A 12,462-nucleotide genomic window follows, 5' to 3' on the forward strand; every position below is an offset into this window, starting at 1 on the left:
TTCAGACTATACTACAAAGCTACAGTAATCAAAACAGTATGGTACTGGCACAAAAACAGACACAATGGATCAATGGAACAGAATAGAGATCCCAGAAATAAACCAACACACTTATGGTCAATTAATCTATGACAAAGGAGGCAAAATATACAAAGAAGAAAAGATAGTCTCTTCAAGCAGTGGTGCAGGGAAAACTGAACAGCTAAATGTAAAAGAATGAAATTAAAATTGCATTTTATCACATCATATATGAAAATAAACTCAAAACAGATTCAAGACCTAAATGTAAAACCTGAAACTGTAAAACTCCTAGAAGCGAACACAAGCAGAACACTGACAAATTGTAGCAAAATTTGTTTGGATCTGTCTCCTAAGGCAAAAGAAACAAAAGCAAAAATAATCAAATGGGACCTAAGTAAACTTAAAAGCTTTTGTACAGTAAAGGAAACCACTGACAAAATGAAAAGAAATCCTACTGAATGGGAGAAAATATTTGCAAATGATATGACTGGTAAGGGGTTAATATCCAAAATATATGAACAGTTCATACAACTCAATATCAAAAAAACCCCCAAAAAAACAAAAACAAAAACCCCCCAAAAAAACCCTAACAAAAAAACAACCTGATTAAAAAATGGGCAAAAGACCTGAACAGACATTTTCCCAAAGACATCGCTAATCATCAGAGAAATGCAAATCAAAACCACAATGAGTTATCACCTCACACCTTTCAGAATGGCTCTCATCAAAGTCTACAAATAACAAATGTTGACAAGGATGTGTAGAAAAGGGAAACTTGGTACACTGTTGGTGGGAATGTAAATTGGTGCAGCCACTATGGAAAACAGTATGGAGGTTCCTCAAAAAACTAAAATAGAATTACCATATGACCCAGAAATTCCACTCCTGGGTATGTATTTGAAAGAAACAAAAACACTAATTTGAAAGGATACATACACCCCAATGTTCATAGAAGCATTATTTACAATTGCCAAGATACAGAAGCAACCTAAGTGTCCATGAACAGATGAATGGATAAAGAAGATAGATACATACATACAATGGTTTATTACCCCATCATAAAAAATAATAAAATTCTGCCATTTGTAACAATGTGGATGGACCTAGAGGGTATTAAGCTTAGTGAAATAAGTCAGACAGAGACAGACAAATACTCTATGTTATCACTTACATGTGGAATCCAAAAGAATAAAACAAGCAAATGTATATAACAAAACAGTAACAGACTCACAGATATAGAGCACAAACTGGTGGTTACCAGTGGGGAGAGCGAAGGGGGAAGGAGCAAGACAGGGGTATGGGATGAAGAGATACAAACTACTATGTATATAATAAATAAGCAAAAAGGATACAGCACAGGGAAACATAGCCACTGTTTTGAAATAGCTTTAAATGGAGTACAATCTATAAAAATATTGAATCACTATGTTGTATACCTGAAACTAATATAATATTGTAAATCAACTATACTTTAATTGAAAAAAAAAGAATCTGGACCAAAAAGAGAAAGAAACAAAGGAAGGAAGACAGACACACACCCTCCAGGAGCCAGTATTATCAGAGAAGACCTCCCACACCCTCCAGGAGCCACTGAGCCATGTAAACAGCTTTCCTGCCTCCATCTGAGCACTTGGCTGGGACAAAAGTTCCTCTCTCCTCCAAGGTCATTCCTGCAGAGCTCAGCTCCACATGGCACTGAGACACAAACAGGTCCGTTCCATTCCTGCCTGTTCCAACTTCCTTAGTCCATTCTCAACTTGTTCCTCCCAGGGACAGGGGGTCCCACAGTGGCTACCCTAACTGCCCCCTCAACACACACACACACGCTGATAACAGAAAACCCAGGCCAGTGTTGTCAAGCCCTCCTCTGGACAGAGTGCTCTGGGGGAGCCATGAGATGACTAGGTGGAGGAAACTCACTGATGGAATCCAGCCCAGGGAGTGGCTACAATTCTCAGCCGTACCAACATGTTGGTCCTTCTCAAATGGGCCCAAGCAAGGGGGAGGGACACCTGTGGGCTCATGGTCTAACTAGAGCCCACTTGGGACCCCCATGAACCATACAGGTATCAAAGTCATCATGATATTAAAACGTAAGAACATTATTTTCCAGAAATGAACAGTTAGTGTTATCACAACCCATTTGCACTTTCTAAACAACTGAGTTACAAAAGCATTTTTTGTTTTGTTTTGGTAAATTGTTTGTTTGGAACTGAAAATGTGATTTCCCCACAGAACCAACCTTATACACAGATTCTATGCAGAGTCTCGAGAGTGACCACAAAAGCCCATTTAACAGGATGTACCTGAAGCATGTAGAGCACGCAGTGCTATTTCTATTTCACTGAGCTGTGCCCCAGATGGAAAGCACACAGACCACGGTCCAGCTCGGGACTCGCAGCGGGCCTCTCTCCCTGCAGGCAGCAGCCGCCCACAACAGCCAAAGGGAGAGCATCTTCCTCAGCTCGGGGCAGACTCTGGGCTTTTCTGGGTCACTGACATTGTTGAGAATTTAAGCTTCTCCCCCACTTCTCCCGTACTGATGCATATATGTTCCATACTTATGAATAACTTCAGAGGGCTCCGAATGCCCTGACCGGCTCATAGACCCCTGGTTAAGAGGCCAAGGCAACGAAGGGCTGACTGCGAGGCAGTCACTTTCCCGGCGGGGGGCTGTAGAAGAACAAGCTGTCCCCACAGGTGTCCAGGCTCAGGTATCCTTCCACAAAGATCCGCATGTCTGGAGTAAATCGGATATCCTAAGGAGGATTCTACTGACTTAACATGACATATATTAAGACTTAAGCTTTTTTTTTTTTTTTTGATTTTCACTAAAATAAAAAGAATAAATCACTCTTTGGGGCTTACAGTCAGGAGGCTCTACAACTCTCAAAGGAACCCCCCCCCCCCAGGCCTGCCTCCAGGCTGACCGCTCCCTGCACCCTGCCCCGAGGTGACCTCCCCATTCTCCCGCTCCCAGGCTGACCTCCCCTGACAGGGGCACAGGGAGCTCACCCTGCGTGAAGAGACACGGAGAAAAGGAAGCTCAGAGGCTCTCCTGCTGATGGAGGGTCTGTCACCCAAGAGTTCGGTCTCCCCCGGAGAGTAGGAAGTGAGCGGCCTGAGTGAGAGCCACTCAGCCCAGCAGAGCACAAGGGAGGACGCCCGGGCAGGCCTCAGGAGACCCGGGCTTCAGGCCCCAAGTGGTCTCCATGGCAGGCGGGAGGGGCAGGAAGGGGATGTTCCCCTGACCACCCTCTCCTCTACCACGTTACGACTGGTGCTGTCAGGCCAGTGCTAGCAGGCCCCACGGTCAAAGTGGGTGGTGGGACTGGGTGGGAGTGGGGGGAAAGAAGACAAAAAAAGACAAAGCCACTCACAGAAAACCACTGTTTCTTTCCAAAATGTCCCAGTCAATGAGGAAGGACCCCTGAAGATGAGAGAGTTCACCTTCATACCTTTGCCAGGCTCAGCCCTTTGATGCCACTGCCCGCTGGGGAAGCAAATAGACTCCACATCGCCTGCCAGCTTCTATCAGTGGCGGGCCAGAGATGGACTCTTAAGACAGAGAATTGGCTCACTGGGAAGAAGAGCTGTGATCGACCCACGATGTCTGCACTGGACGCAGGAGGGGTGGCTGGAGGACATGCCAGGAGGCGCCAGATTCTTTGGCGTGTACTCACAGCTCTCTCCTGAACCTCTGGCCCCATCTCCCAGGACTCTGCCAAGTAATTAAAGCGCTCGCTCTCTGCACTGGCCTTCCACACACTATCTCAGCAGCCCCACGAGACACAGGGCAGGGATCGTCAGAAATGACGGCTCTGGGAGATAGTGATAAACTGGGGATCCCAGGGCCACCGTTAAACAAGATGGGATTAGAAGGCGGATCTTCTGGCTGGAGCTGTGACCACATGAGCTGACCTTTTCCCTGAAGTTCTGTCCCCCAGCACCCAGCTCACTTCATCACAGCCCCTGCCGTGATGGATGAGACCTCTCCGTGCGGAGTGTCCACCTGGGCTCTGGCCCTTACTTTGAGTCTCCAGTTCACTCCAGCCCCACCGAACCACCTATTTCTCTTCTACTCACAAAAGACATCTTATTCATATCCTCCTATGGCATTTCATTTTGCAGTGCCCTGTGACTATTATATTGCTGTCTCTTGGTATTTACGGGCGGCCAGGGCATCTTTTCAAATCATAAATCATATCAAATTCCCTTGGTCAAAACTTTCCAATGGCTCCCATCACAAGTGGATCGAAATCCAAACTCCTTCTCACAGCCACAAGTCCCACACCATCGGACTTTCCTACCCTCCAACCTCAACTCAGGCCATCTCCCTCCTGTCCTCTACTCTGCAGCCTGTGGCCTCTTTCTGCTTTCCTATCTCACCAAGCTCATTTCTACCCCCATGGCTCTTATCGGGCTGTTTGCCTGGAACACGATCTTCCCTCAGGTCTCTGCGTGGCTGATCACTTCACATCATGCAGGCTTTAGTTCAAATTTCACTTCTTCAGAGAAATTCCCTGACTACCTGACCACCTAACCCCAAGAAGCCTCAACCCATCACACTCACTTCCAACAGCCTGCTTATTTTCTTGACTGTACTCAAAACAGCTGGAGTAATCTGCTTACTTGAAACTTCCAACCCCCCAAGTGGATATAAGCTCTCTACAGGCTTGGATGTCCGTCTAACTCACCACCTCATCCCTGGTACTGAGGATGGCATCCCACACACTTTGTGAATGAATGAACCTCATGGCTGTGTTGTTCAGGTTATACCTGTGCACACAAGGTTTAACTGAACTAAATCCTTTTGGGGCAAAAGTCACACCAAATAGTTGCTAGTTTAACTAAACACCTCTACTTAGTAAAACTAGCAGCCAAGCCAGTTACTATGTGCATACCCTCCTCTCCACACCACCATTTATATACTTCCCCTGCTCCTTACTAGGTCTGGAAAACATCTTTGGAAATCTCCAACATCTCTGGATGTTGTTCTGAAGTTACCCATACATTCCCAAGAGTTCTCTTGATAGCATTATGGTTTTCACTACTAACATCAATTCCCTCTGCTCCCTAGACAAGATACTAAGGCTAAGCAATAAACCTCTGTAAACAGAGTTTATGACGAGGAGACCAGCCAGGCCCCAAGGAGGAGAGAGGTCTGGCGGAGCAAGCGTCTCCCTCGCTGGCACCCGCCTGTCCTGGGGAACTGTGGCTCACGAGCAGTGACTGCCTTGACCCCAGCCTCCGGGCCTGGCCTTCAGGCTGTCCTGGCAGTGTGGGCTGCAGGAGAGCCAGAGGACGGTCAGAAGCAGGAGCAGGACTCCAGCCCACTGCGTTTTACTGTCCTGATTGTGATTTGATGGGCCATTAAGTTTTACTGCCAAACTTCCTTGTTGGGTTTTTATCAGCTGTGTAAGTGCACTTACACTGACTTTCATGACCTGGCAAAGAGACTGCCCGTCAGTTCCTTGACCACAGTCTTTTCTGGCTGTGGGAATGTTGGCCTCCCGTCAATCCCAAACCTTCAGATTCCTCTGGATTCTGTTAACTTCAGTTACACCTATGATTTTATTGCAGGCCAGCTATGGAGACTCTCCTGGCTCCTGGAAGCAGAATTTTCCAGGAGACCAGATTACTCTGGAAAGCTCCCTAGTACCTGGTTCTCAAGAGGAGCCTGGATTTTCCTACCCACATTCCTGCTGCCTTGCCTGGACCTTGGCTTGGGCATGCCAGGGAGGTGGGGCTCCTACAGATGCTAGCAGAAACAATGATGCTGTAACATTGTGATGGGCCCCCCAGAAACCTCTGGGCTCTTTCGAGGCTTCCCGGTGTATATGCACCAAAGCGGACTTGTAGACACTCAGACACTCTGGGGCAGACACACACTGATGAATGCCTCATCTACCACGCAGCCCTCTTCTTGCACAAAGAGAAAGTTGGGATTTTTTTTCTTCCTTTACGTTAGTGTAAAATGTAGATAACAAGCTTTAAAATTTTTTCTTCCAGGCTTCTATCCTAAGGAAATAATCTGACATGTGGACAAATATTTATGCATGAAAATGCTCTCTGCGGCCTGATTTATAGTGGGAAAATACAGTAAACAACTCAAACCTTCAACATTATGGTGCTGGTTAGGTAATTTATGGTGCCATTATATAATGGAATATTATGTGACCACAAAAAGTACGTACAAATAAGCATTTTTAATAACATAAGAAAATACTTACAAGATAATGTTAAGAAAAATGTAAAGGAAAAAGCACGGAAAAAAGAACTTAACGAATAAAATGAAATCCCTTCCTTCCACGTGGCACAACAAACAAATGAAAAATCCAGATGAATTAAACAAAATGAGAAAAACAAAAATATTATCACAAAATGCAGGGCACTACTTTTATATCCCGGATGTCAGGATGGGAAAAGGCAGCCTCGCAGAGGGCTTGGTGATGAGGCTGTGGCCTCTAGAACTTGGGTTTTAATCCTGGCTCTACCTTTTTGGCTATGTGACCTTTCGCAACCTTCTCAACCTCTTGGTGCCTCCCTTTCCTAGCCTGTAAAATGGGGATAATCACAATATCCACTTCACAGGATTTGCTGTGAAGATTAAACGAATTAATATATGGAAATTGCTTCCAACAACGCCTGATCCACAGCAAGTGCTCAATAAACATTCTAGCTTTTATTTGACTACAAAAATGTAGTGCTCTTTTTTTTTTAAAAGTTTTTTTTTTTTCATGTCGTCCATTTTTAAAGTCTTTATTGAATTTGTTACAATATTGTTTCGGTTTTATGTTTTTGGTTTTTTGGCCACGAGGCACATGGGATCTTAGCTCCCCGACCAGGGCTCAAACCCGCACACCCCTGCGTTGGAAGGTGAAGTCTCAACCACTGGACCGCCAGGGAAGTCCCGAAAATGTAATGCTTTTGTACACTGAAAGGCAGCATAAAGAAAGTTAAAGTAAGCAACAGACTAACAGAGAACATCTGAACACAGAAAATAGATAAAGATTAATATCCGTAAGTATGGAGCTCTAGGTCAAGAAGAAAAAGACAACCCAGTAGAAAAATGGGCAAAGGGAATGAACAGTTGGTTCACAGAAGAAACATGGAAGGCTGATTACCACATGAAAAGATGCTCACCTCCCCTGGAAGCCAGGGAGCTGTGGACAAGTTGCCCCTTTGCCCTTTTTAGCAGCAATGTAGACAGCTGATACAGGAATGCTGTTAATGTTGTTCTTAAATTATTTGTGTAATTAAAAATTAAAAGTGGTAGCACAAAGGAGTTTTACAGCAAGATGGTTACACAAATCTACATGTGTTAGGAAAACAAATCAATTTAACTTTATGGTAATTTAAAAAAATAAAAGTTAAAAACGAGGGAAAGGGCTTCCCTGGTGGCGCAGTGGTTGAGAATCTGCCTGCCAATGCAGGGGACACGGGTTTGAGCCCTGGTCTGGGAAGATCCCACATGCCGCGGAGCAACTAGGCCCGTGAGCCACAATTACTGAGCCTGCGCGTCTGGAGCCTGTGCTCCGCAACAAGAGAGGCCGCGATAGTGAGAGGCCCGCGCACCGCGACGAAGAGTGGCCCCCACTCGCCGCAACTAGAGAAAGCCTTCGCACAGAAACGAAGACCCAACACAGCCAAAAATAAATAAATAAATAAATAAATAAATTTATTTAAAAAAAAAAAAACAAGGGAAAAATAAAAGAAAATGCGACTAGAAAGAATGATGACAAAAAATGGAAAGTGGTTCCTACCTATGGGATTATAGGTAGTTTTTTTTTCTCAATCATTTATATTTCTCTGTACCATCTACATTTTCTACAGAGATCACATATTACTTGGGAATAAGACATAAATGACGTAAGAAGCAGAAATTCTGGAGTCTGACAGGGACCTGCTGCCGAATCCAGAGAGGCAGCCCAGCCCTGGAAGGCAGGCCAGGCCCTGCGGCCTCCAGCACACACCTGCTGCTGGGAGTTATGGCAAAGGAAACATCTCATCCCAGGCGGCCCATTGCCAAGGAAAGGGGCAGAGCTGTGGACGGGCCGCCGTAGGCCTGGGGAAGGGGCAGCAGGGGTGCCCTGGTGCCCCAGCAGCTTCTTCTTAGGCCCCTGTCTGCCCCGTCAGCTCCCGCATGGGAGAGACAGGCTGCTCCTCAGGGTCCCCCTTCCTGGGAGCCCCACTTTGTCCCTTCTACCTCCCCATGCGAGTGACACTCACTCAGGGGGGAACATTACAGCATCATGTCCTTCCGGGCCTAACGCAGGGCTGCAGGTACACGGAGAGGGAGGAGCAGGCAGACATTACTGCAGCAAACCGGACAGTGACAAGAGAAGACAAGTAGCAACGTACAGTGACTCTTCTCGTTCAGAACGCTGCGGAAAGAAACAAAAGCCACCATGGGGCGGTGGCCGCTGGTGTCCTGCTGCCTCGCCCTCTTCGGACACCGCTTAGTGCTCTGTGGGATCAGGGGGCCAGGCCTGGTGCTGCGGCCTCCCCCATCCACTCAGGGCCCCGCGCCGAGGGCCAGATGGACGGCAGAGGGGCCCGGGCTCTGCCCTCGCACTGCATGGTGCTCACGCCCCTGTAGGAGGCCACTGCTCACATCACACTGTCCTTCCCAGGAGGCCCAGGATCCCGGGCAGTGGGCTCTGGAGGGCACACCTGCTTGCGAATCTTGGCTCCCCCTGCTCCCTTGGTGTGAGTGGGGCCGGGACTGGAGCTCACGTACGTACGTGGAGGGCCCCGCACTGTGCTGGGGGGCTGAGCTTATTGGTTCAATGACAACTCAGGCACCAGGAGTACAGGCTGCAGAAGAATCTATGTGGGGTTTCTAAGGGACTCCAGCTGGGAGGGGAAGGGAGGAAAGGCTGAGATGGGAATTCAAGCAGCAGGAAAGCTGGAAGGGAGGGTAAAGAAGCAGGGGGCCAATGGAGATGTTTACTAATATGCAGCAACCAGCGGCCCAGGTGCCTTTCCTGCCAAGAACCGAGGAGTGCGGCTCCTCCGAAGGCACCCAAAGAAGGTTCCAGGCAAGTGGGACCCGGAAAGAAACGAACAGTGAGCACTTCCTCTGTACAGAAATCACACTGCAAAGAGAGACCATGGCTCTTTCTGGGAGTCTGTATCAGGAATAATGTTAATCCTCTTCTCTGTATTTTCCTATATTTTGCCTTTATAAAACATACACGCACTCCTTTTTAATTATCAAAAAGTCATCAAGATAAATTCAGCTTTTTAGTTTGAGCTCCACTATTTCAGTCTGTGGGGATCTTTTAAAATCTTAATACAATTGTTCGATATTTTAACTAGCTTCCTTTTTCCAACTCTGACCCTTGCAGATTTGAAAGTTTGCCTTGTTTTTTATAGTTTCAACAAAACTGCTTATAAAAAAACAAGTACCACCCTCTAGACAGAACCAGGCCAGACTCACAGTCACAGAGCACCAAGGGGATCGTCCCCTCATGGTGGCCTCATCCTGCCTGGTTCTCCCTACTGCACTTAGGAAAACAACAACTCATTTTTGATAAAAGAAAGACACACTAATTCATCAACTTAGCAATCCTATCCCAAGAAACAAACCACGCACATGTGGCAATCCTTAGTAGAATCTATGGTCTTCTATGTTGATAGATCCCAACTTGTTTCCCTGGGTCTCCAAAATGGTCTGTTTCTTAACCACTCCCTGTTTGGTCTGGGATCGGCACCTGTAACACTGTAATTTCCGGAATTCACATTTTATTCGCTTGGGAAACATGAGCCGGCACTGCCAGTCTCTGGCCTCCTGACATTTGTCCTTTTCTCTAGGTCCCTCAAACACCACAAAAGTGGCTTCCTGGTCAGTGTGGGTTCTCGGGAGCACTCCGGCACGAGATGCCCAGCTAGGCAGCTAAGAGGGCCCTGCTGTCAGTTCACCCCTCCTGGGCTCAGATTCCTCTCTAAACCATGTACAGTCCATTCCTTCTAAAGCCCACACTCCTAGATGAAGGAGGAGGACTGTGTAGAGAGATTACTTAATGCAGAGCCCCTCCCATCGGATGGGAACTTAAACAGGCAGTTCTTCAGGGAGCTTCACCTCGGGCTTTTGCCCGGATCCCCTCTCACTCTGCCAGTCCAGCAGAAATACACACACACACACGCAAAGCCGGGGGGCTGACAGACACCTCATCAGAGAATGCAGGGTCCCTAACAGGCAGCCACCCACCAACAGAAGCCTCAGATATTTCCATTTTTTAAATTTGAATCGGAACCCTCTCAACAAGGGCAGTGTACTCATTAACAATGACTAACGGGGAAAACAAAAGCTGCCATCTGGTTTCTAGTTCTCATTCTCTAATTTAGCTCTCAACAACCTCATTTGTTCGTTTTCTCATTCATTAAGCCCTTACTCTATACCCAGAGGTGACTTGGATTGGGGGAGTGATGATCATTCTGGTTCAGAGAGCGAGGAGGGTGCATTATAAGGGGAGGGGGCAGGGAAAAATTTATAGCCAGGCTCTGGGGCCCAGACCCTGCAAGCATCAGGTACTACAATGGATTGCTTACAACCTAAGAGTACAAGAAAGAACACAGACCAAAATTTTTGCGGGTCTGCAACCAGGGTTCTATAAAGAAAGGGCTTAATAAACAATTATTAAACAATTCCAATCTATCAGGTACATGTTGTTAGGATTCATCAAAGGGGATACGTACTCTTCGTGCTGTGATGCATAAGCCACAAAGCACTGCTCAAACCACTCTGTGCTCTTCCAGGAGCCAGACGGCTCTCTCGACACAGACTGGAAGTACTGACACACAGGGGGGACGTTCCCAGGGGGGAACTGAAAACAGTGAGCTGGTATCTGCTTCTACTGCTGGGACAGGGACGCAGGCAGGGTGAGTTCAGCCCCGGATGCAGCATGACTCCCTGCAAGACTTGCTTCCATCAGCAACTCTGAGACTGGCCGGGAGAGCACACCTCAGCAGGGAGCGCACTGCAGTGCTGCCCGGCGGGCATTCATCAGGTACCTTCAACCACAGGGATGCCCTCACGGAGCCCTTGCAGGGCTGGGCGTGATGTGCTCCTAAGGCCCTCTCTCTCATTGCCCCTAATTAGGAGACCCTTTGAAACTTCGTGTTTTGGGGTTTTTTTTAAGGTTTTTTGGGGTCATTTTTCTAGAAATTCAGAAGAAGAAAGGCCAAAAATAATTTTCCTTTGGATTCTCTTAAGAATTTGGCACTTACAAGAAAGGAGGACTTGGGGAAATCCCCAGTAGTGGTCTGTATATGAACAGTTCCTGATTAACCAAACCCATGTGATACGACAGGGGAAGCGTAAGACGGGAAGGCCAGGGCTCAGCAGTACAGGACTCACAGAGCAGTGCCATTTCTCCGTGCAATAGTCTCCTTGTCTGTACAGTGGGGCTAATCATATTCGCTCTGCAGCACTGTGGGTAAGATAAAAGGAGATGACCCTGCGGGCAGCCACTTTGCCACCGTAAGGCAATACACAATGAATAGCGTGAGGATCTCTACGACAAAGATGATTAATAAAGTATTCTCTCACTACAGATGCCTCTGTGGACTGGGCAATTATGACACTGATCCATGAAGTAGTTCTTTTTGCTTTTTTTCCCTCTTACCCACCATCACTGGGCCCAAGAGCTGGCCAGAAGCTATGAGAGAGGAGTACCCCACACACATGCACTCTGTCCCAGGGTGCTGGGGACCCACCTTCTTCACCCATCAGGATGGGCCCACCTTCTCCAGGAGCTGCTCCCTGGAACTCTGTGCCCAGGGGCTGTCATCCCCTTGCTCACCTTTCCAGAAGCAGCCTTCTCCCTCTCAGAAACGAATTACAATCAATTTTCCATTCTCCGCGGGAACGGGGAGGACACTGGCCTAGAAAACTCCTGAGCTACAGGGCTTTTCAGCCAATACTGCAAACACATTTTACAGCATTCACATGTTTTCCTTCCTTGATCCACCAAGGCTGCTTCAGGCTGTGACGGACGCCAGCTGAAGCAGAAAGAAGCTGTTCTAGATGCTGCGGGGTCTGAGGCTCCAGCCCTGGCCTCCCTGTGCCCTTTCAACTACTGGGCAAGATTCGGGCCCTCTTGGGGCCTCAGTTTCCCCACCTGTAAGTTGAGGGATGACTGCCATCCTAGGTAATATCTAAAGGCTCAGAGCGGCGCCCGCCCTGCAGCGCCCGAGGGAGGGAGGCTGTGGCAGAGAGGAGCAAGGTTCCACTCACATGGGGCGTGGAACAGGACGAGCACAGAGGAGTGTTCCTTCACAAACTGGTCAAAGTCTTCATCGGTCAGGTGATAAACGGAGCCGCCCTCATCTGCCCAGGGAGTCTCGGGGACCTGGGGCTGTGGCGGCTGTGGACTGGAAGACCAAAAACAGGCAGAGCTCAGAGCACGCGCCGGGACCCGCGCAGCCCTTACC

The 12,462-nt window shown here is 47.7% G+C and overlaps 1 protein-coding gene across 1 annotated transcript in view; it reads right to left on the reverse strand.

Moving 5' to 3' along the window:
* The window catches only part of PDIA5 (protein disulfide isomerase family A member 5), a 95,069-nt gene that overhangs the window by 19,260 nt on the left and 63,347 nt on the right, over positions 1–12,462 (reverse strand). The window contains exon 11 of the mRNA XM_082459487.1: positions 12,266–12,402. Within this exon, the coding sequence (XP_082315613.1) occupies positions 12,266–12,402 (137 nt within the window). The remainder of the gene's footprint in view (positions 1–12,265; positions 12,403–12,462) is intronic.

The sequence above is a fragment of the Balaenoptera physalus genome (genome assembly GCF_965194825.1).
Source record: "Balaenoptera physalus genome assembly, chromosome: 4".
Lineage (NCBI taxonomy): Eukaryota > Metazoa > Chordata > Mammalia > Artiodactyla > Balaenopteridae > Balaenoptera > Balaenoptera physalus.